A 24,586-nucleotide genomic window follows, 5' to 3' on the forward strand; every position below is an offset into this window, starting at 1 on the left:
TGTACTTAGGCCACATGCATTGGCCACAGTCATGACAATTCTCTTTGGAAAACATTCCTGGATGCTAAAAAATCCCGAAATTGACTGTATTTCAGGGATCAGACTATACAAATGCTCAAAATTCTCAGTGGTTCTTGGCTGTAAAGTCTTATTTTTTTCCCCTCAAAGCCTAAGAGACGACTTAGGCGCCCCTGGTGTTTAGGCATGTGATGGTTCTTCCTGGTTGTCAACCTGACTACATCTGGAATGAAGGACAATCCAGAAATGGAAGGCACGCCTGTGATTTAGGTCTTGAAGCTGGAACAGGCTTCCGACCTGGATCTTACACGCATCACTGAAATCATTCTGTGAACTTGAGAGAATTCTACAGGACCCAGTAAACAGAGAACAGCCCCATCTGTGAAGCCTGTGCTTCTTTTGCTGACCCCGGACACCATGCTCAGTGGATTGAGCCAAGAGCTGCTGACTGAAACAGCTTTTCCTTCATCCTGGAGGGATAACAGGTAGGGTCAGCTGCAATACAGAGACTTTCCTCACCTTCCTCACATGGTCCTCCCTTTCCCATAAGGCCTTGTGAGTTTTTTTAGCCTAGAATTCTTTCTGGTTACAAAAGAAAATGGATGTGAAACTGATGCTACATATTGCCTCATCAAAGCCGAGAAAACCAAACCAATAACTGCAAAGGCACACGCCGGAAACAGTTCAAAGTAGTCAAGGATTGCTTTGAAGACCTAGGGAAAAAATGGCAGCAATTCAAACAAGGATTAGTCTAGGATGTTTGCTGGTCTTTTTTCTTTATTTTTCTGTTTGTTGTTCCTGTTTTTAACAAGGGAAAGAAAATTTAATGAAGGAAAGAAACATGGATAATTGGTGCTTGCAGAAAATAAATCATTGTGATGTATTGCACTTAGTGGAAACCTGTGCGTGGATTAATGTTATTTGAATTTTAGGCGAGCTATTCTGTGACCAGTCCAAGTGGATTTTAACTTGGGCTAACACTTCATTTAAAAGGCACATAACTATTTTCCAGAAGATCACTACTATGATAACAGGCGTGATGTGTAAATTGGACCCCAAATCTGGTCTTATTTACTGTTGTTACTAAGATTTGGTTTTTCTGAACCCTGTCTTTAAAACTTCAAGGACTAATTAGACTACAGAGATGGCTCAGCAATTAGCTTTCTGAGATTGCGAGGACCTTGGTTTGGCTTCCAGCACCCACACCAGAATGCTCACAACCTCCTATAATACCAGTTCCAAAGGATCTGATGCCCTCTGCTGGCTGCTATGGGCATCTACACATATGTAGCATGTATTTACACACATGCACACAAATAAACACTTTTTAAAAACTCCAATAAATAATGGACCTCATAGTAGCAATAATCTCCCTGAGATGCGAGTCATCACTGCTGAACCAAAGCATTCCTAGCACCTTGGTGAATTACATGCTAATTCGACAAACAACTACCAAATTCTAATTCATACTTTCAAATGCTAATATAAAACAGTCTCAGATTCCTCATGGGAATAATAATGCTTCTTATCAAAGCCCTCCAGATGTCCAGAAATGGCACATTTTAAAGCCCTGTCATTTTAATCCCAAAACTAAAGTTATTTCAAAAAGCACAGCTGAAATAAATCTGAATTATCTTAAGCATTTTTAAGAGAACAACTATCATGGCATTTTCCTGCCCTTAGTTCCAAGAGCTTAAATGAAACATTCATGCATTAAATTCAAAGTCTGACTATCAAATAATCTCACTTTAATAAAAATTTGAATTGTGTGCCTTAGGGCATTATTAAGTATTACATAAAAAGAAAACATCCATAAGTCTGATTCTGAATATAACTATGTAGAACTAAGACTACATTTGTATTATCCATTTCAAGACAAAAGGATAATAATGCATTCGTAAAAGGACAAAATCCAAATTAGAATGTCTGAAGCATTTTCCCCCTTTGAAAGCAAATATGTCAACTCTAACTACTTTAAAACTTACTTTTTCTATCAAATAGTTAAAGATCTAACATACACAAAATGTAAGAAGCAGTATGAGATTTCAGTATCTGTGTATAATAAAGACAGACAAAGGGACAAAAGACACACAGAGCACAGTGATGTAGATACTCAGAAGCAACTCTGGTCTAGGACCAGATATGAATCAAACACTCAAGGCCATGATCTCATGTCAGTAAAAATGTCATTAACAGTTAATTATATTCACATAAAGAATACCAACTATAGTCTGGAATGCCTCGTAAGCTACCACTAACAAGTCCCTTTGTACCTCTCTATACTCTTAAAGGGCCTCTTCCCGTAGGTCTATCTTCTCCTTCACTTGGGTCTTTTCCCAACTACATTGCCACCTGGTGACTAGCCTATGTCATTTAAGAAACAAAGCAAGGCACAAACAGATTCAATCTGTAAGTCAGCACCCCTTTCTTCCTTCTTCTTGGAACACACAAAGCAGCCTTTCAAGATTCAAAGTCTTCAACACTGAGATCTGTCCCAGAGAACGAACTTCTCAGTTGCATGCTCTGCTACAAACACACACACACACACACACACACACACACACACAGAGAGAGAGAGAGAGAGAGAGAGAGAGAGAGAGAGAGAGAGAGAAATTGAGCTCAAAATAAAATCAATCTCAGTATTCTGCTTCACCTGATCCACTCTGTCATAATCAATACGTAAGCGCGTATGTGTAAAATATCACAATGAATACTGTTGATCTGTGCACTTGATGCATTAACAGCTATTTCAGGAAGACCAATCAAGCCAGACAGTGCTGGTGTGAAAGATTGGGATTGAAAGTACTTTGAGAAACAACTGTGTAGCCATTTATAAAGTTAAACAAATGCCCTTCTGAAAAGTGTCCAGTTATTGTACCTGTAGCCACACCCTCTATGAACTTCAGCCACTGCAGCATGCATCTTTCACGGCTAAGCTACTCACAGTGGAGACCTTCTCTGACCTCAGCCCAGGTGATGAGAAGAAAATGGAGTTTAGCCAAGCTAAGTGCATCAACTTTTCAGCCTCACTATTCAAGCAATGGATTGCTTTAGGCGCGGTTGACCTGGCTTTTAATCACCCCTACTCTAAACTCCCATGTAAGACCCCATAAGCTCTTAGTGAAATAATCCCTCTGATCCATTCGAATGCCACTTTCCCCTCTGTGACAAATATTTCCATATTTCACACAGACAAGTTTTCTTATCTTGTGTGATGCTTCGTTTTGATTTTCAACTTGACTAGACTAAGAAATGCCCAGGAAATTAGAAAGTTCAGCACTGGATGTAAATGTGCAGATGTTTGCAGTGCATCGGACCAGAGGGGCTCAGACCAATCCAGTGGATTAAAGCTTTGGTAGATTCCTATGACAGCAGTGATGGAAAAGGTGAGAGGCAGGCATGATGCCTAGTTGGAGGAAGCAGATGACTAGATAATGTCCTTTTGGCTGCATCCTGGCCTGGTCTCTCTCTGTGTCTGCTTCCTGTCCACCATGGAGGCCCTCTATCACATGGCCCTAGTACCATCATGTTCTGCTCAAACAAGCAGAACTGAGCAACCATGGACTGAAGTCTTTGAAACTATAAGCGAAAACAACTCCTTGGTCCTTGAGTTGTTTGTTGATTCATCAGGCAGTTGTTCCAAGCAATGAGAACATTAGCAGGTGCATTTCCACACCCGAAATTTTAGCAAGTTTCTTATGCATTCCCACTATTATGACAGCCAGGTGTCTTCTTGTCAATGTACTCCAACTCAATTTCTTTATTTTTCTGAACCTAAAATGGCCTCCTCCAGCTTTCTTGCTGTTACTAAAAGGCATTCCACCCATGGTTTCCTAAGACCCAAACCTCAGCATTTAATTTGACAATTCTATTCCCCTCCACCCTTACCCAGTTCATCAATAGATACCATTTACAATTTCTTTGTCCTTTACATTACTTACCCTCCATTGCTACTGCTTCCAATCTAACGTCTGGGTCTCCATGTCCGTCATTTTGGCTACCCAACAGATTTCTAAAATCTTTCTACCCTTCTCTGGTCCACTTTAACTCAATCTACCCAATTTCTTCTTACAGTGTGCTATTAAAGAGAGACACAGGATAGTCAGTCCCATGAATCAAGGTCCTTACAGGTTCGTGATACATCCAGAATAATATCAGGATTGCCTTAGTGTTACTGATAACATCTGCCACTTGGCTCTCATATGCTTCAGCCTTTATTTCTCTATGTTAATCACACCAGGCTTTCCTCCAGAGACCTCAGTGTACCTATGTCTTACCTCCTCCACAGCAAGTATACCTTCTGGCCTTTGTATAAAAATATTTTCTATTCCTAGAAATTCCTTTGGTTCTTCCTTAGTTCCTTTCTTGCATATAATGCATTACTATTTGCAACAGTGTATTTTTGATCACTTACTCCTCTATTGCCTGACTCCTTCCCTCAGATTCTAGATTCTATGAGGACAAAAACCATGTATGATTTTCTGGGTACACCCACGATAGTCAGAATAAGTGCTCAATAATAACTTTGGACTTAGGTCATTTTAGCTCTTTGGCTAATCTATTTTGAGGCTCAGCCTAAAGCACATATGGATGTCCTTATTTTAACATCTGAATTTCTATACTTTTTTCCCATTTTGAGCAATGTTGGATTTGCTGAACCTTCATTATCTCAAGTTAGAGGAAGGGGAAAGGGCTCTACACTGGCCAGTTGAGAGGTGAGAATAAATGAGACTGGCTGCTGTACTCATGTGCTCTGAGAAACTTCTAGTTGGCCTGAAGACAAGCCAGATACAAGACATGATGTGTTACAGGGGGATCATGGTGAAACAAAACAATTCCAACCTGTGGAGCTTGAGATGCAATAGAAAAATAAGAAATACACACACAGCTAAATGGAAAAGGGGTCAGGAAACAAAGTTAGCTGTAAGCAAAAAGCAGAGGTTCCCTAGTGAAATGGTTATTTGAGCTGAGCTCAGGGCAGTTCAAAGCAAAAAGAAGAAGGTACAGTACAGAATGAGCAAAGCATATTCCAGAAAACCAAAGTCTACAGTATAGACTAAAAACAAAGACAAGAAAAGAAGACTGACGACATCACCACCTTTTGAAATCTCCATCAATAGCTGTCAGGTCATGAGACTGTGAGCTATTAAAGGCTTGAGTTTTCCATTCAACTGTGACTTCACCGTTGTGATATGTGACTCCTACACCTCACATATGAGACTGTACTCTCAATAGTTCATCCATAGTCCGAGCTCTGTCCTGACTCTTCAGGTACTGTCCTAGCAGAGGTGTTCCTATTGTGGAAAGCAGCTGTCTGCTACAACTTCTCTAACTGATGCACACTTAGGTGGCTTACAAGGCAAGGAAAGATTCCAATACATAGTAATGTCTGAATTTTTATCTTTCCCATGTTCGTGAACTCCCTAAGCACAAGTAATAAATACGATGGATTCAATATGTCATTCAACAAAATAATATTATTGAAAAATAGCTAATTATGCTTCTTCAGTTAGCAAACAAAAAATACTTCTAAGAAGCAAACAAAAGAGAGTAAAGGGACAGAAGCAATATGGCTAAAGTAGGTCATATACATGAAAATGTCACATACAAACCCACCATTCTGTACAGGTAATACATGCTGATAAAAAAAAAGTCTTCTACAGGACTTTCAGTCATGCCAAGTCAGCCCTTCATAAGCCACTGAACAGAATGACCCTGCACGATGATAAAAGCAAAGGCTAATTCATTTAGGCCTCCTGTCATGCTTGCTGTTCAGGGAAGTAGCCTCTGCATCTTCAGGAGATGACGAACAGCCTGCTAAAGAGACCGCTGCAAAATTCCTGCCTCTGCACCCATGTGCCCTTCCTTAGGAAAGCCACCACCAAAGCAGAAATCAGGATTAAGGATTTCAAGTGAGAAAATAAAGAAAAATAAAACTTTTAAATATATACATACATATATATTGCGAGTCTCCATCTGCGCACTGGAGTTAACCCTACATACCCAAATCCCGCCCGGAGAGAGCTGGTCTCCAAAAGTCATTCCTAAGTTCACAGGTGAGATCAGCACTTTTGCTCCAATAACTGGTTAAAGAGGGACCTGACAGGAAACCACAGGGCACAGGAACCCCAGAACAACCAGGAACAGGCTACTTACTGTCTCCATCTGTGTGTTCCAGAGTTAACCCTGTGGCACAGCTTTCTGTAACCAAATCCCACCCAGAGAGAACTAGTCTCCCAGGAGTGCTGCCACTCCTAAGTTCACAAGTAAGACCAACACTTTTGCTCCAATAACTAGCCAAAGGGGGACCCAGCAGGAGACCACAGGACACAGAAAGCATGGAGTAACCAGGAACAGGGTCATTCCAGTCTCCATCTGCACTGTGGAGTAAATGTTGTGGCACAGGTCTGTGTACCTAAATCCTGCCCAGAGAGAGCTGATCTCCCAGGAGTACTGACCACCAAAGATCACAGGCTCAGAAGAGGTACAGTCTCCAGTCAGAGACAAAAAGACGAGCTAAACACTAGAGATAATCAGATGGCAAGGGGCAAGCTTAAGAACCTAAGCAACAGAAAAGCTACTTGGTATCATCAGAACCCAGTTCTCTCAATACAAGTCCTAGATACCTCAGCACACCAGAAAAACAAGATTCAGATTGAAAATCACATCTCATGATGATGATGATAGAGGATTTTAAGGACATAAAAAAGTCCCTTAAAGAAGTAGAGGACAACACAGGTAGGTAAACAGGTAAAAGCTCTTAAAGAGGAAATACAAAAATCTCTTAAAAATTACAGGAACACACAAACAAACAGATGAAGGAATTAAAAAAACACCATCCAGGATCTAAAAATTGAAATAGAATCAACAAAGAAATCACAAAGGGAGACAACCCTGGAGATAGAAAACCTAGAAAAGAGATCAGGGAGTCATAGATAAAAGCATCATCAACAGAATACTAGAGATAGAAGAGAGAATCTCAGGGGCAGATGATATCATAGAAAACATTGACACAACAGTCAAAGAAAATGCAAAATGCGAAAAGTTCCTAACCCAAAATATCCAGGAAATCCAGGACACCACGAGAAGACCAAACCACAGGATAATAGGTATAGAAGAGAACAAAGATTCTAAACTTGAAGTGCCAGTAAATATCTTCAACGAAATTATAGAAGAAAACTTCCCTAACCTAAAGAAATAGATGCCCATAAGCATAAAAGAAGCCTACAGAATTCCAAATAGATTGGACCAGAAAAGAAATTCCTCCTGTCATATAATAATCAAAACCCCAAATGCCAACCAAGGCTACTATATACAGCAAAACTCTCAGTTAACATAGATGGAGAAACCAAGATATTCCATGACAAAACAAAATTTATACCTTTTCACAAATTCAGCGCTAAAAAAAGATGAAAAACTACAACACAAAGAGGGAAACTACACTCTAGAAAAAGCAAGAAAGTAATATTCTTTCAACAAAACCAAATTCCACCTTTAACAACAAAAATAACAAGAAGCAACAGTCACTTTTCCTTTATATCTCTTAACATCAATGGACTCAATTCCCCAGTAAAAAGACACAGACTAACAGATGGGATAAGAAAAGAGGACTGAGCATTTTGCTGCATACAGGAAACACACCTCAGTGGAAAAGATAGATATTATCTCAGAGAATAAGGTTGGAAAAAAATTTCCAAGCAAATGACCCCAAGAAACAAACCAGAGTAACCATTCTAATATAAAATACAATCGACTTTCAACCAAAAGTTATCAAAAAAGATAAGGAAGGACACTTCTAACTCATCAAAGGAAAAATCTACCAAGATGAACTCTCAATTCTGAACATCTATGCTCCAAATGCAAGGGCACCCTTATTCATAAAATAAATTTTACTAGAGGTCAAAGTACACATTGTACGTCACACAATAATAGTGAGAGACATCAATACCCCACTCTCATCAATGGACAGATCATGGAAACAGAAACTAAACAGAGACACAGTGAAACTAAGAAAAGTTATGAACCAAATGGATTTACAGATATCTATAGAACATTTTATGCTAAAACAAAAGAATATACCTTCTTCTCAGCACCTCATGGTACCTTCTCAAAAACTGACCATAATAATCAGTCACAAAACAGGCCTCAACAGATACAAGAAGATTGAAATAATCCCAGGCATCCTATCAGATAACCACAGACAAAGGCTGGTCTTCAATAACAACAAAAACGATAGAAAGCCCATATACACATAGAAGCTGAACAATGATTTACTCAATGATAAGCTAGTCAAGGAAGACATAAAGAAAGAAATTAAAGACTTTTTAGAATTTAATGAAAGTGAAGATATAACATACTGAAACTTATGGGACACAATGAAAGCTGTACTAAGAGGAAAACTCATAGCTCTGAGTGCCTCCAAAAGGAAACTGGAGAAAGCATATATTAGCAGCTTGACAGCACACCTGAAAGCTCTAGAACAAAAGGAAGCAAAAAATCTCAAGAGGAGTAGAAGGCAGGAAATAATCTCAGGGCTGAAATCAACCCAGTGGAAACAAAAAGAACTATTCAAAGTATCAACAAAACCAGGAACTGGTTCTTTGAGAAAATCAACAAGATAGATAAACTCTTAGGCAAGTTAACCAGAGGGCCCAGAGAGTGTATCCAAAGTAACACAATCAGAAATGAACAGGGAAACATAACAACAGAAACCAACGAAATTTAAGAAAATTATCAGATCCTACTACAAAAGCCTATACTCTGCAAAACTAGAAAATCTTGATGAAATGGACAATTTTCTAGATAGATATCATGTAGCAAAGTTAAATCAGGAACAGATTAAACCATGTAAACAGTCCCATAACATCTAAAGAAATACAAGCAGTCATTAAGGTCTCCGAACCAAAAAATGTCCAGGACCAGATGGGTTTAATGCAGAATTCTATGAGACCTTTAAAGAAGACCTAATACCAATATTCTTCAAACTATTCCACAAAATAGAAACAGAAGGAACAATATCTAATTTGTTGTATGAAGCCACAACTATGCTTAAACTAAACCACACAAAGACCCAACAAAGAAAGAGAACTTCAGACCTATTTCACTTATGAATATCGATGTAAAAATGCACAATAAAACTCTTGCCAACTGAATCCAAGAACATATCAAAACGATCATCCACCATGATTAAGAAGGCTTCATCTCAAGGATGCCAGGATGGTTCAATATACAGAAATCCATCAACAAAATCCACTATATAAACAAACTCAAAGGAAAAAAAAATGATCATCTCATTAGATGCTGAAAAAGCATTTGACAAAATTCAATATCTCTTCATGGTAAAAGTCTTGGAAAGATCAGGAATTCAAGGCCCATACCTAAGCATAGTAAAAGCAATATACAGCAAAGCAGTAACCAACATCAAACTAAATGGAGAGAAACTTGAAGCAATCCCACTAAAATCAGGGACTAGACAAGGCTGCCCACTCTCTCCCTACTTATTCAATATAATACTTGAAGTCCTAGCCAGAGCAATCAGACAACAAAAATAGTTCAAATGGATACAAATTGGAGAGGAAGAAGTCAAGGTATCACTATTTGCAGAGAACATGATAGTATACTTAAGTGAATCCAAAAATTCCACCAGAGATCTCTTAAACCTGAAAAACAACTTCAGCAATGTGGCTGAATATAAAATTAACTCTTCCTCTACTCAAAGGTTAAACAGGCTGAAAAAGAAATTAAGGAAATTACACCCTTAACAATAGCCACAAATAATATAAAATACCTTGGTGTGACGAAGCAAGTAAAAGATCTGTATAATAAGAACTTCACGTCTCTGAAGAAAGAAATTGAAGATGATCTCAGAAGTTGGAAAGATCTCCCATGCTCATGGGTTGGCAGGATTAATATAGTAAAGGTGGCCATCTTGCCAAAAGCAATCTACAGATTCAATGAAATCCCCCATCAAAATTCCAACTCAATTCCTCATAGAGTTAGAAAAAAGCAATTTGAAAATTCATTTTGAAATAACAAAAAACCCATGATAGCAAAAACTATTCTCAACAATAAAAGAACTTCTCAGGGAATCACCATCCCTGACCTCAAGCAGTATTACAAAACAATAGTGATAAAAACTGTATGGTATTGGTACAGAGACAGACAGGTAGATCAGTGGGATAGAAATGAAGACCCAGAAATGAACCCACACACCTATAGTCACTTGACCTTTGACAAAGATGCTAAAACCATCCAGTGAAGAAAAAGACAGTGTTTCAACAAATGGTAGTGCTGGTTCAACTGGCAGTAAACATGTAGAAAAATGCAAATTGATCCTTTCTTATTGCCTTGTACAAAGTTCAAGTCTAAGTGAATCAAGGACCTCTATATAAAACCTGATACAATGAAACTAAAAGAATAGAAAGTGGACATAGGGGAAAATATAATTAGCAGAACACTAACGGCTTGACAAATACAGAGGCAAATGCTCACAGCCAAACATTGGACTGAGGACAGTGTCTTCAATTGAGAAGCTAGAGAAAGGACTGAAGGAGCTGAAAGAATTTGCAACCCCACAGGAAGAACAATAATATCAACCAACTAGACCCCCTATCTCTCCCAGGGACTAAACCACCAACCAAAAAGTACACATGATTTGACCCATGTCTCCAGTTGCATATGTAGCAGAGCATGACCTTGTTAGACATCAATGGGAGAAGAGACCCTTGGTTCTGTGAAGTCTCGATGCCCCAGTGTAGAGGAATGCCAGGGCAGGGTAGCAAGAGTGGGTGCATACGTGGGAAGAACCCTCATAGAAGCAAGGGGAGGAGGAATGGGATATGGAGTTTCCGGAGGGAAAACTGGGAAAGGGATAACATTTGAACTGTAAACAAATAAAATATCCAATAAAAAACAAACAAACAAATATGCATGAGAATGCACCATAATGTCCTACTACAACATGTATTTTTAATAGTCAGACTATAGAACATCTTTGGATTTTGGGCTAAAGTAACTCGTTTCCTTGTCTAATTTTACATACCCTGATGCAGATGGGCTTGTTTCAGGTTTCTCTGGCTACTGAAATGCTGCTCGGATGACTCTGTCACTCAGGGGCTGGGTAGGTCGGAAATTATCTCCCAAAATCCCGTCACAGCCTTCGACAAGTTCTGCCCCCTTAACATGTGTCCTCAGTCTTCGAAATTCTTCTATCTGGAAGGAAATACAGAATAAAGGAAGTTAGTCACTAACCATACATATGCAAGTTCAGAATATCATAAGCAATTTAATATATCCATAAATTAAAGTATAAAAGAAAAAATGAAAGCTGAAAAAGAGAGCTGGAGAAACAGCCCAGTGGTTTAAAAAGCATGCTGCCTCTGCAGAGGACCTGAGTTCAGTGTGAGCACCCGCATTAGGAATAGCACACCCACTTCTAACCTCCAGGGGTACTGCACACACACACACACACACACACACACACACACACACACACACACATACACACACACACAGACACACACACACACACACACATACACACACACTTTAAAATAATAAGTCAAAAAGACTGATTTGGTTGTTTCAGACATAAGCGTAACAGACAAGGCCCTTAAAAGATGACAATAGGAATCTGAGTAATTCCAATGTCTACAGAAACCTACTAGATTTGTTCATGTGAAAACCCTACCACACAAAAATTGTGTGTCAGCTGAATACACACAGAGAAAAGGGGAGAAAACAAATGAGCAAATGCTCTGAAGCTTCCCAAGGACATTCTTAGCTGAACTGCTCTGACGTCACTTTGTGTAAGATGATTAGGTGTTAGATTTGCTACGAGAATGAATTCCAGGAAAAAAAAAACCTTTGCCAGATACTCATCTGATGGAGCATTAGAGCCTTGAATATCTAAGCATTCCCCCCTCCAAAAACTTCTAAATATTAAGAAAGTAAACAACCTAAGTTGAAAGTGGCCTATAGGAAGTGGAGGGCCTGATCAGAGAACCTGTGCTTAATTCTCAGCCCTCAGTTCAAAACCACCTGTAACTCCAGCTCCAGAGGGAAGATACCCTCTCCTGCCCCTGATGGCACCTACACTCTCATGCACAAACCCACAAGTAGACACACACATACCATTTTTAAAATAAAATACTTTTAAAGATGGGCTATGAACTAAAGCAAGAATTCTCAAAAGAAGCAATACAAATGGCTAAGAAGAATCTTTAGAAGCACTCAACATCCTTAGCCATCGGGGAAATGTAGACTAAAACCACGTGAAGATTCCATGTCACCCCCATCCTGACACTATTATGATACTCTGCTATGCTTGCAGACAGGAGCCTAGCATAACTGTCTCCTGAGAGGCCTCATCCAGCAGCTAATGGAAACAGATGCAGAGACCCTCATCCCCGAACATCATGCAGTGCTTGGGGAGTCTTGTGGAAGAATGGGGGATAGGATTGAGTGAGACTCAGGGGTCAAGGACACCCCAAGAAGACCTACATGGTCAACTAACCTGGCCTATGAGGGCTCATGAAGACTGAACCACCAACTAACGAGCATGCAGTGGCTGGACCTAGGCTGCTCTACATTTGTAGCAAATGTGTAACTTGGGTCTTCATATGGTCCCCTAACAATTGAAACTGGGCTATCTCTGTCTCTGTTACCTGGCATCAGTTCCCCTTCCTGGACTGTCTGCGTGGGCCTCAGTGGGAGAGGAAGTGATTAGTCCTGGTGGAACTAGATGTCCCAGGGTGGGGTGGTATCCAAGGAGACAGTGGGAGAGGGATTTGAAGGGGCAGGACTAGGAGGTGAGGAGATGGGAAGACTATGATTGAGGTATGATGTGAAAAAATGAATAAATTATGAAAAATCTTTAAAATTTAAAGATATCCCATGTCACCTGAGTTAGAACAGTCACATGCTCATCATCAATAGCACAAATAAGCAACAAATAGTAGTGTGGACATGACAAGGAGGAATTGTTATGCACTGTTGGTGAGGGGCTGGGTGTAATCTAGGGCAGCCACTTTGGAAATAAATCTGATGTTTAAAAAAAAAATCCAGAAATATAACTACCAAATGACCAAGCTATCACTCCAGGGTACATATCCAAAGAACTTTCTAGCCTACCACAGACACACTTGCACATCCATGTTCGTCACTGCTTGATTCATAATAGCCAGGAAATGGGATCATCCCAAATATCCATCAACCAAAGAATTAATAAGAAAACTGTGGTACATATACACAATGGAATATTACTCAGTCATGAAGAACGAATACAAATGAAACAAACTAGAGAAATTATACTAAGGGAAGTAACTCAGACCCAGAGAGACACAGGAAGAGGATGAATAGGGCTAAAATAAACTAATTATTATGAAAAAGTCTTATGGAAATCCACTAGTTAATAAGCTAATTTCAAAATATAACTTTAAAAGAAATTAGTTCAAACAGCGGTACCTTCAATGGGTGGACACTTCCACTCTCAGAGGATATGGGCTATTAAACTAGAAACGAGTACCTCCCTACAGGTTACTGGTTAGGAAGGCACCCAGAAGTTCTCAAACAACGGAGGGTAGTATCATTGCTCTCGCTGCCCACTAGAACTGCATGGTAAGACCGTATTGCTGAACATACCACGTGCTGTGACTGCAAGCCAACGTCAAACTGTCCAGAAAACTTCTTCCCTGCTTATTAGCCCTCTTAGTGCTAGATTATGCTATATGTGTGCCTGTAAGGGTAAAACGTTCTTATTCAGTACAGGAGACTTAATGCTACAATACTGACCTGGCAGGGAACATTAGTCTACTGGTGTCATAGTAGTACAATCCTTATAGAATAACTAACTTCACATACAGCAAGCAATATAGAGGGACATAATTGGTGAAGGTGATGAGTGCTCAGTCCTGCATGGGACATCTTTAGTAATCTCCCACCCCTACCAAGGCTACCAAGGAGCATCATAGAAGAAGCAGAAAGAATGTGAGAGCTGGAGGACGAGGAAGAGAGCTGTGAGATGCTGCCTTCTGGACATGGTATGGCTATTACATTCATAAATACAGTAGCTGTGATTACCCACACAGAACTCACTTAAGATGAAGCTGCCCAATGTAGATGGGGACTGGTCCCCAGGCCCTTCATATTACTAAGGTGCTACTGGCAGTTAATAACTTCAGGAAAGGAGAATCAGCCTCCTTTGATAGTATGGCCATTAGTAGGATTCCCATAGCAGGCCCTAGACCCGTGCACACATGAGTATCACTAACTGTTCTTAGTATGTTATTACAGAAGAAGACGGGGAGGAGGATGAGGAGGAAGAAGGAGAAAGAGGAAGGAGGGGAGGAAGGGGAGCAGGGATAAATTAAATTAAGAAAGGTGTTAGGGGAATGTGAGTAGTGTTGGAGGTTATGTATATGACTACATTTCATCAAATATAAGTATAAAATATGATAGAATTACATAAATAGATACATAAATACATAGATGTATAGGTACATAGGTCAATATATAGGTAGATAACAGGTGATAGATACATATATACATAGATGATAGAAGATAGATGGCAGATAGATAAATAGACAGACAGATCGATAGACAGATAGGAAGAACTGATGGTTTCCTTCATCAAGGGTCAACCTTACTTCTCATCACCCAACTCTGGTTGTCTTTCCTGGTTTTATGACTTGCCTGTGACAAGTGAAAAGCTTTTCAGAGTTCTGAGGATCTCCTTGTCAGGTCCTCTGGTTTGAGCCTCTAAGAAACTGTGGTCTACCACATGTGAACATGAGAAGAACTTAGTAGCCAGCAAAAGCTCCATGAGCGTTCCCCAAGCTCATCCCACATGCCACCCACATAACCAACAGCATCTGGTACTTCGCTAAAATACTCCACAGAAATAAAAAGAAACAGCCATGTTCCACTCTTTCCACAGGAGTGTCTGTATCAAAATATTGTGGTTACAGAAGTCTGTAACACAGGAACCCCGTCTTCCTTTAAAGAGAAGCAGTGAAAAAGATGAACAACTTCAGGACTCCCTAACTAAAAGCCCAGACTGAAAAGGGCCAGGAAATCGCTAAATAATAGCAAAACCATACGTGTGTGTGTGTGTGTGTGTGTGTGTATGTGTGTGTGTGTGTGTGTGTGTGTGTGTGTGTGTGTGTGCGTTCTCCTATGCCCCACAACATTCCAATTCAGTCTGCTCCCACACAGGCTGAAACACAGCTGAGGAAAGTTAAGTGGCGGGTTAGATCAGCAACCTCTTTACAAAGATGACTTGTAATGTTTTACTTTTCCACATCTCCAAATACAGATTGAAAGTCTGTAAGTGAGGAGTCTGACCCAGCGACAACTGCCCCGTTGATCTGCATCTTCACTATGGCTACACGCTTTTCTCCCATAGCAGTGCCAGTCAAGCACATAGGCAACTACTAAATAAGTTTTCTTTTACTGCTCTTTGCCAGGGTCCTAAGCAGTACCCAATGTTTACAGCAACTGAAAACTCTCTAGAACTGGGGCTTCATGAGAATCCTTTCAGTATTTGCTTATGCCTTTTCCTTAATGTTACACACACACACACACACACACACACACACACACACACACACACACACACGGGTGAAAACAGAAAGACCCTGGACAACACAGAATCCTAGGCTGTTTCAAAAAGAATACAGTGGCCAGGGTGTGGACTTGTAGCCAAATGCCTGTCATTGTCTCTTGGCTCTGCTACCTGGGCCCCACAGGACCAAATGGCATCACCTCTTTATGCCCCAATCTCCCCTGTGCAACAGAGATGACAATGATAGCAGCATTCACAGGGGTGACATAAACAATAGGAGGAAGAAGAAATCCATATACAGACACTCGCATAGTTCCAACAGTGTACCACCTATGCTAATTACTAACCAGCCATCTTCTGTGCAACTTCTTTTCACATCAAACCTTCAGCATCGTGCAGACAAATCTATAGCTGAAATTGGTAGTAAATCAATCCACTGAGAAAGCTTAAATCCTGCCTCTCAGCATTCACTTTATCCACTTTAAACTACATGAAGAGTCTATGCCAAGGTCCACAACCCATAGGGATGGTCAGTGACAAGCTGTGGTCTGAGCATGTTATAGGAAAATATGTCATTTTTCATGGACTTTGAAGCTTATTTTAAAACTTGATTAATTTTATATTTTCTTTACCTAAGCTGAAGGCACAGCCTTCAAACCCTGGGCCTCAGTCTGGAGCACATTATGTGAAAACAACTTCTTGAGAGGAGATCAAGCCAAATGTTGGCCTCAATCATTGCCCTCTGCAGGAAACTGCTAACAGTATTGTGCTGTGCACCTAATAGTATCAATGAGTTAGATCTTGAATTAACTGTTCCCACCAAGAATACATAATACTAATAAAGACCATAAGAAGAAATGTTGGAGGGTTGTCTTGGTTATATTTCTGTTGCTGTGAATACACACCATGGCCAACATACAGAAGAGTTCATTGGGAGCTGATATGGTTTCGATAAGAAAGGCTCAAAAAATGTTTACATTCTTGAACACTTGTCTGGGTTGCTGGAAGTGTTTGGGAAGGACTAGGAGGCATGCTCTTGTTGGAGATGTGTCACCAGAGACAAGGCTTTGGGATGTCAAATGCCTATGCCATTCCCAGTTAGCGCTTTCTCTCTCTTTCCCCTACTTACAGATAAGAACATATGCTTTCAGCTACTGCTCTACTCCCATGCCTGCCTGCTCCAGTGCTCTCTGTCATGCTAGTCATACACTCACACGCAGAGACTGCAAGCCCCCAATAGACTCTTTCTTCTATAAGCTGCTTTGGTCATAGAGTCTTCACAGCAATAGAAACTTAACTAAGGGTGATGAACATGTTGATGGTCTTGATAGGGTCAATGTTTCACATGTATGTCCTTATTCCAAAACCTATCAAATGTTTATATTCTTATGGATATTTATGCTAAATGTACACAGCTCACTATGCTAACCATATTTCAATAAAATAGTTTAAGGTCAGGGTAGCTTCATGACTTAACAACTATAATCCCAGCACTCAGGAGGCTTCCAACTCCTCAACTGTGAGTGACTCTGTAGAGGCTCCTTAATCTAGACATGTTTTCTAGAGTAAGAATTAGAGAAGAGAAAGAACATCTTCTTCCCAAACACTCTGATGTCAGTGTCCTTATTTCCATGTATAGCCCACAGCAGCCTCAGCCACAGCTAACTTCTTCTCCTCTTCTGGGTAGCTGATGATGAACACAGAATAAAACTCCCTCCAGGAACAGAGGTCAATAAGGCTGCATCCACCAGGAAAATGCTCTCATTACATAAGACACAGGAATGCTCATACAAAGTGTCATAGTAGGTTCTGCAAGTGCCTACAAGCAATGCAAATTTTTTAAAAAGGAGTCTCCCTGGTTAAAAAAAATAATAACTTCTACCTAGCTCTGTTTCCCTGAGCATTCACAGTGATAGTACAATCTGAGATGCACGGAAATATATAACACTCCCAGAGGACCAAAGGCTAAGCATGAGGTTAAGAACTCAAAAACTGGGTTGTTGGGGATTTAGCTCAGTGGTAGAGCGTTTGCCTAGCAAGCGCAAGGCCCTGGGTTCAGTCCCCAGCTCTGAAAAAAAAGAAAGAAAAAAAAAAGAACTCAAAAACTTCCTAGCAGTACCTTTTCTATTGACTTTCTGTTGCAATCACGTGTCTATTGGGTTAAACCGACAATTTTGATTAATTCTACTGGGTTTTTGTTTTGTTTTTACATGTGTGTATACATGGGTATGTTTCCATTAGGCAAGGTCTAGGGCTACCCATCCCCCTCACACTCATGTTTGGAAGCTCAGTATTTGGGATTAGAATATGAATCTAATACATGGTTGAAATGAGTGCAAGACAGGGTAACAAAACAGTACTTGACATGGGTCTCGAGAATGGCAATAGAAACTGCCACTTCTTATACCACACCTATTCATAGCATCTCAGGTAGAGCCCAGAGACCTCCTGAGCATGTGAGTGCACACTTGGGACTGAGACCTACAAGGACCTGAGTCTTTGTGCTGTGATGAGAGAGGGGCAGACTCATGGCAGGGTCTTCACGCAGCAAAACTTGGAAGAAGAAAGAAGCAAGGAAATGAAATGCAAAGCCCATTCAACACCATGGCCATGGTTTTAGCTTTCTATTGCTGTGACAAAGAACAATGATGAAGGCACTTAGCTTGGTGCTCACTCTTCAGGGAACTGGAACACGTGATCATCATGCCCAAGAGTATGGCAGCAGCAAGCAAGCATGAACTTACATCCTGGGACACAACCGTCAAGCACAGAGAGCTAACTGGAAATGGTGCTGGTTCATGGAACCTCAAAGTCCATTCCCAGCAACACTCATTCTCCAACAAGGTCCCACCTCTTAATCCATCTCAAAAAAGGTTCCCCAATTGGAGATCAAATAGTTAAACATGTGAGCAGGGGATGGAGGACACTCTCATACAAACCACATTCTACCTCACAGGTTCTTAGCTATATCATAATGCAAAATTTATTCAGTTCAACGTTTACAGTCTTAAGATATTTTAAAAGTCCAAAGTCTCACCTGAGCTCCAAGGCAATATTAATTGCAATGCACTGTAAAATTCACATCAAAAAGCAAATTAAATACTACCAAAGTACAATGGCACAAAATATACATTACCACACCAAAAGGAAGGAATCAGGGCAGAGTAAGGAAATACTGGACTGAAACCCAGTAGAGCAAATGCTAAACTCTGTAACTCCATCTCTGACATCAAAGAGCTTAGATGGTCCCATCCTTCCAACTTTGCTGAATGTTCTCCCAGGCAGACATCCCACAGTTCTGACATCTCCAACATCCTTGGGTCTGCAAGTCAATCCAGGCTTCACTTTCACAGCTTCACATAATGGACTCTCAGGACTGCTTTGAGGGGACACCTCTGACAACAATGCTGGATATAGCAGCTTTCCTTAACTGAGGAGGAAGATCCCACACCCATTTACTCCTCTCTCCTTCATGATCTAAAACCAGAACCACATGACTGAGGGTGTACCAAATTGGGTTTGCCTGCATGGAATGAAGCCTGGCTCCCTCTACTAATTACATATTTGCTGTTTAGGTAGAGAATATTCTTTAGGCTTTCTTCCCACAAGTTTCAGCACTGGCTGTGTGCAGTTTTGACCTGAAAGCATCACTCACTTTTTTTCATTATGTATCTTGACCCTCCTTATCAACTTCAGCATAGGCCTTGATTCCAACGTAAAACTTTTTCCTCCTTATCCCATCCTATGAATATTTTTGATCCCTCTTTTAAGGAGGAGTGAAGCATCTGCACTTTAGTTGTCCATCTTGAGTTTCACGTTGTCTGGGGACTGTATCTTGGGTAATTCAAGCTTTCCAACATAAAATTTCCTAATATTCTTCTCCTCCTCAAACTGTATATTTTACATTTCTGTTTGCCTTGCTTGCCCTTTTTCACTGATCTGTATAAGTTATTAGCAATAACTACTTAAGAGAGTCAATATTTTGAGAGTAAATATTAGCTTGTCTTAAAATCTCCTCGGCCAACAAAATCAGTCCAACATCCTTCTTACATCTTCATCCTATAAACAAAGAAGAAACTTTCATGGTAGACCACAGCTTTTGGTACTGTCACATTGCCAGCAGCCAAATTTTGTAAGGGACCTATTAAACCTATATCCCTGGTGTGGAGAACTCTTGGCGCTGCTTACAAAAATTTGGTAAGTACCTGTCGCTAGGCTCAAGGAAGAAGGCTCAGATAAGAATATTCACATTTGGGCTAATACAAAGCTCAAGGTAAATTCAGCTAGGAATGTGTGACATTCCTTTTATCTTGGTCATCCTGACAAGCCCCTAGAAACAATGACCAGGGGCTTTGTTTATTGCCTTCTTTGATCTCTTTGTTTATTAACTTGTTTGATTACTTTGTCTTTGATCTAAGAATTGACCCTATTCTCTGCAAGTGCCTAGAATAGTATAAAAGAAGTTGACTGGGAAAAAAATAAACCCACTTCAGCCTCAGCACTGGCTGGAGTCATGTTACAGTGTTGTCTGATTGTCTTTTTCTTTTCGATCCACACTGCCTCCCTTGAGACCTTGTTGACTGAGCTGGCTTTGTCAATGTGGGGTTTCTTTTTTCCCTTTGATTTAGCCTCAGACAGACTCTTAGGTAACAGGCAAAGGCAGCCACATTGCTCTCAGCACTATTGTCTTCTAAACTCCTATGAGGATGGCCCATTAAGCCCCATTTACAGAGTTTAACCACTTTCCTAGTCCAAGGTCCCATTATCTTCCATTCCTCCAAAAAAATAACAGACTCGGGTCTGTCACAGCAAGAACCCGCTCTCTGGTAGCAATTTCTGTCTTAGTTACTTTTCTATTGCTGGAAAAACACCATGATCAAAGTAAACTAGAAAGCTTTTAGTTTGAGGCTCACAGTTCCAGAGGGTTAGAGTCCATGGTTACCATGGTGATGGTGGGAAGCCATGAGGCATGAGCTGGCACTGGAGCAGTAGCTGAGCAATTATACCTTGATCTGTTAGTAGAAAGCAAACAGAACCAACTGAGTATTGGCTTTTGACACTTCAAAGTCCATGCCTTGTGATATACCTCCTCCAACAAGGCCAAACCTCCTAATCCTTCCCAAACAGTTTCGCCAACTGGAAGCCAAGTTTTTAAATACATGAGCCTGTGTGGGCCATTCTCATTGAAACCATCAGAGAGCCATGGATATAGATCAAAAGTAAAACTGGCATTCCAAATCAACCCAGGCATGGCCATGGTATAAACCTCTCACCATGGACAGTCTCTCAGTTCCATATGGAACACTAAAGTCCTCCAGACAGACAGCTGTGTTCACGCTTTATTAGAATTCCTCATCTGGCCATACCAAGAGGCAAAGCTTAAGGAAGGGCATGTGTTGAACACCTGCGATGCTCTGGCTTGATACCCAGCCCCCAAAATATACATGACCTAGATCCTCCATATATATCCCACATATATGTCATTCTCTAACTCAGGCTGTCATGTCTAGGAACACTCTCAATTTTTTACCCATTTATATAAGATAGGGAAGGGACAGAACGAAGGTAATGAAAGATAGAAGTTTTAAGGCTGCCTCCCTAGACAAAAGTTTAGAGCAGAAAAAAGAAACTGATTGGGCCCTGGAACTGCAATTACACCAGCTGGTTCAACAACTCTGTCCCAGGAACTAACTGACCATAAAGTTAGATTAAAATCTTACAGAACAATCTTGAGAAACAGGAAGCTTCTCCTTCTGATTTTTTCACTGATATTCTTGACATTCTCCAATAACACCCTCCCTACCCCCTTGGGTTGTAGTTTCTTCCTTTAAATACCTCTTCTCCCAGCCACTCGGGGTCAAACTCCTCTGCCCCTGTGTGGGATATGAGTCTTGACCCCAGTGCACTGGTTCCTATCAATAAACCTTGTGTTTTTACAGCAAGGATGGTCTTACGTGAGTTCTTGGGGGGTCACGTCATCCCGAGACTTGAGTGAGAGTCTCCCCGCTCCGGGGGTCTTTCAGTAATACCAAAAAGAAAATGTACCATCATCTTCCTTTGCTTGGTGCTACTGTTTTATGGAAAAGCCCAAGACAGCTAATAAGAGAAGAGAGATAAGCTAAGAAATTGAAATATATAGGCAGAAGAAAAGACTGGGGAGGGTAAGAAAAGAAGGATACTAACAACCAGCGCACTTCTCTTGATATATGTCCGCATCTCTAGCTATATGGCCACTGTTCCACCGGCATATTCTAGCAATGCTAGACTGGTCTGTCTCCATTTTAATGACCATCAAAATAAAAGGCATATTAAAAGTTCAATCATATTTGATGATGTTTGATATTTCTCTTCTGTTTTGGAAATTTCATTCTAAGCAACAATTCAGATAAAGATGGCTGTTTTTGTTGTTGTTGTTGTTGTTGTTGTTGTTGTTGTTCCTTGGTTTCTAATGATTAGAACATATCTTAACGTGATTAAATGGTTATGAGATCATAAAAAGAAAATTACTTCCACTGAAGTCCACCCAATCATCTTTTTCTCTCAACATACTGTGCACAAGCCAGGAATCATATGAAAAAGTCATCTCCACAGAGGCTTCCGGTCATGTATCCTGGAGTTCTCAGCACCGAGGACAGGGCCACCCACACTGCAGCAGAAGCCCACCCTCTTTCACTGCAAGCTGCTGTGGATTTAGCAGGAAAGCGGCATGATTTAGTGCACTTTTTCCAGGGATGTTTGTGAAGATGAGGCATTTCCAGGCACCACAGCTTCTGTGAGGCTGAATAGACCATGTGAGGCAGGATGCAGCCTCCTGTCTTGAAACTCTGCCTGTTACCCTCTTATGGGTGTTCTCTTATGGTGCTCTTTCTCCTCTGTATCTCTCCCTGTCTCCTCTTCTTCCCTCTCTCGTTTAGTGATGCACAGCATCCTGATTCTCCTTGTTCATGCCCCCTTTCTTTGGACTCCTAAGTTTTACTTCCCTCTCTGGACTTCTTCGATTTTTTTTTTTTAACTTTACTTTCTATGGACCTCTATGAGAAGGATTGAGTAAAATCTTCAAGTCAAAAAAAAAAAAAACCACTCTGAAGTATATTTTCATAGACACAAATACATGCTGTATGTGTGTGCGTCTGCACTTACACCGCTTCCTTCTCAAGAGATGCCACAATGCTCTACGCTAAAAATAAGCCTGTTTCCTGACAGATTAGTGTGACTGGGAAGTCGGCCATTCTCAAAGAAGGAGGAAACGTTTCCTTTAAACGCACATGGTGTAGGTTTCTCCCAGCACAGTTTACCTCCCAGCGTGACTTGGTGAATGAGGGTTAGACTTGATGTCTGGCCTTACTCGAAGGGTCAACACAAACCCAGGTTCCCTTTGACACCAGCGAGAGCCACAAACAATGATTTTGCCTCTGTCTTAGTAGACTACACCCTTGAACTCGACACTGAAACGTCGTATCAAGTCTACACCACACCTGAGAGTGTTCACCATGGCAATCGCCCTTAACAACCTCAGAGCCATGCTGGCGAGAGATCTGCCATGTGATTTCAGATACATCATAAATCTTTGACACACTGAGGTTATACATAACAGTTATTCTAGGTCAACAGAGTTGGAGGATTATCTATTGCAGAAGACACTGTTACTATTACATCTCAAAATAAGACACGATTATCCCAAGGCTTTATTTTCAATAGTTAAAGTAAATTTTCTAATTTTTCTCACTCCCACCAAACAAACCTCTACTTTTCTGAAGTCATTCCTTAGGCCATCCAATATGGACTCGCTGGAACACCTTATCACGACTGTAGCCTGAACAGTTGTTTTCTGTCCAAACTGAGAGCAGCACTCTTGAAAGTAAAATATTTTGTCCCCTATGCCTCTTCACACTTCCAACAAGTTTCTTATAAGAACAAATAGGTGAGAGAGGAGAATAGAGTTGGGATTTGTCCTATGAAAAGTAAGAGCTGAGGAGGATGTGGAAAAGTTCAAAATCCGTGACAGGTATCCTGAAGAGGATGACTTTAAACTGTTCCCTAGACAATCCAAAATAAGGACTGAAAAGGCTAAGCATGAGACTTTGAAGAATTAATGCTAAACCAAGGAATGCTGAGAGTTCAGGAAACAGTCTTCCCCAGAAACGAACACACCAATTGATTATGAAATATCAAATGATCAGTCCTGGAAATGTACACACAAATAATGTTATGCAGACTAAATCTATGTATTTATGAATACATATGTATATATATATATATACATATTATGCAACAATTTATGAAAAGAGCCATACAGTTCAAGGAGCTGAGAGTAGGGTAACATGGGAGGTTTTGGAGGGAGGAAATTATACAGTATAATCAATATAATCAATACAAATGAAAATAATATTTTAAAAATAAAATAATACTAGCAAAGCAATCAATCTAGAATTTAGTAAACTTGAGCTTCTTAATTTCAAGAAATGATGATATATTTTTAAAAAATCCTAAAGAAAACTTGGTTCTATTTCTTAAACATTTGTGTTTGGTCATGATGGGAAAATACAGCTTTAGAGGATATGATCCTTAGATATGGAAAGACAGAAACCTTGCAAACCTCTATGCACTGTGCTATAATCATCATTTTTTTTCCTATATGAGTGGTCCTGTTAGTCACAGCCAGGACCACACACGCTCGCTCATCAAGAGCTCTATCCCCTGCCCCTTCAAAACCATCAACACATAAGAGAGGTGCTGATTCATTCTTTCCCAGCTAAAATCCAGTCAAAATTTACTGGGCTGTCTCTCCTCCTTCTTCCTCCAGGTACATCTTGCTACAGTACCTAGTCGAGTCTTAAACTCCGGGACTCAAATGATTTTATCACCTTAGCATCCCTGTGGATGAGTGTCTCCACAGATGACTTTCATTGGCATTTAGAGAATCTATGTGGAACCCAAGGACAAAAAGAGCAAACAACCCCAGGGAACAATCCAGGACTTCCCAGGGCTTGCTTTCTGACTCTCTCA

General features: G+C 40.4%; 1 protein-coding gene across 2 annotated transcripts in view; it reads right to left on the reverse strand.

Moving 5' to 3' along the window:
- The window catches only part of Ca8 (carbonic anhydrase 8), a 97,046-nt gene that overhangs the window by 17,728 nt on the left and 54,732 nt on the right, over window positions 1-24,586 (reverse strand). For both annotated transcript variants that reach the window (XM_087547837.1, NM_001009662.1), the window contains one exon: window positions 11,060-11,229. In XM_087547837.1, coding sequence (XP_087403963.1) covers window positions 11,095-11,229 — 135 coding nt within the window. In that variant the 3' untranslated portion in view covers window positions 11,060-11,094. The remainder of the gene's footprint in view (window positions 1-11,059; window positions 11,230-24,586) is intronic.

This window comes from Rattus norvegicus, chromosome 5, assembly GCF_021556685.1.
Source record: "Rattus norvegicus strain SHRSP/BbbUtx chromosome 5, alternate assembly SHRSP_T2T, whole genome shotgun sequence".
In the NCBI taxonomy this organism is placed as follows: domain Eukaryota; kingdom Metazoa; phylum Chordata; class Mammalia; order Rodentia; family Muridae; genus Rattus; species Rattus norvegicus.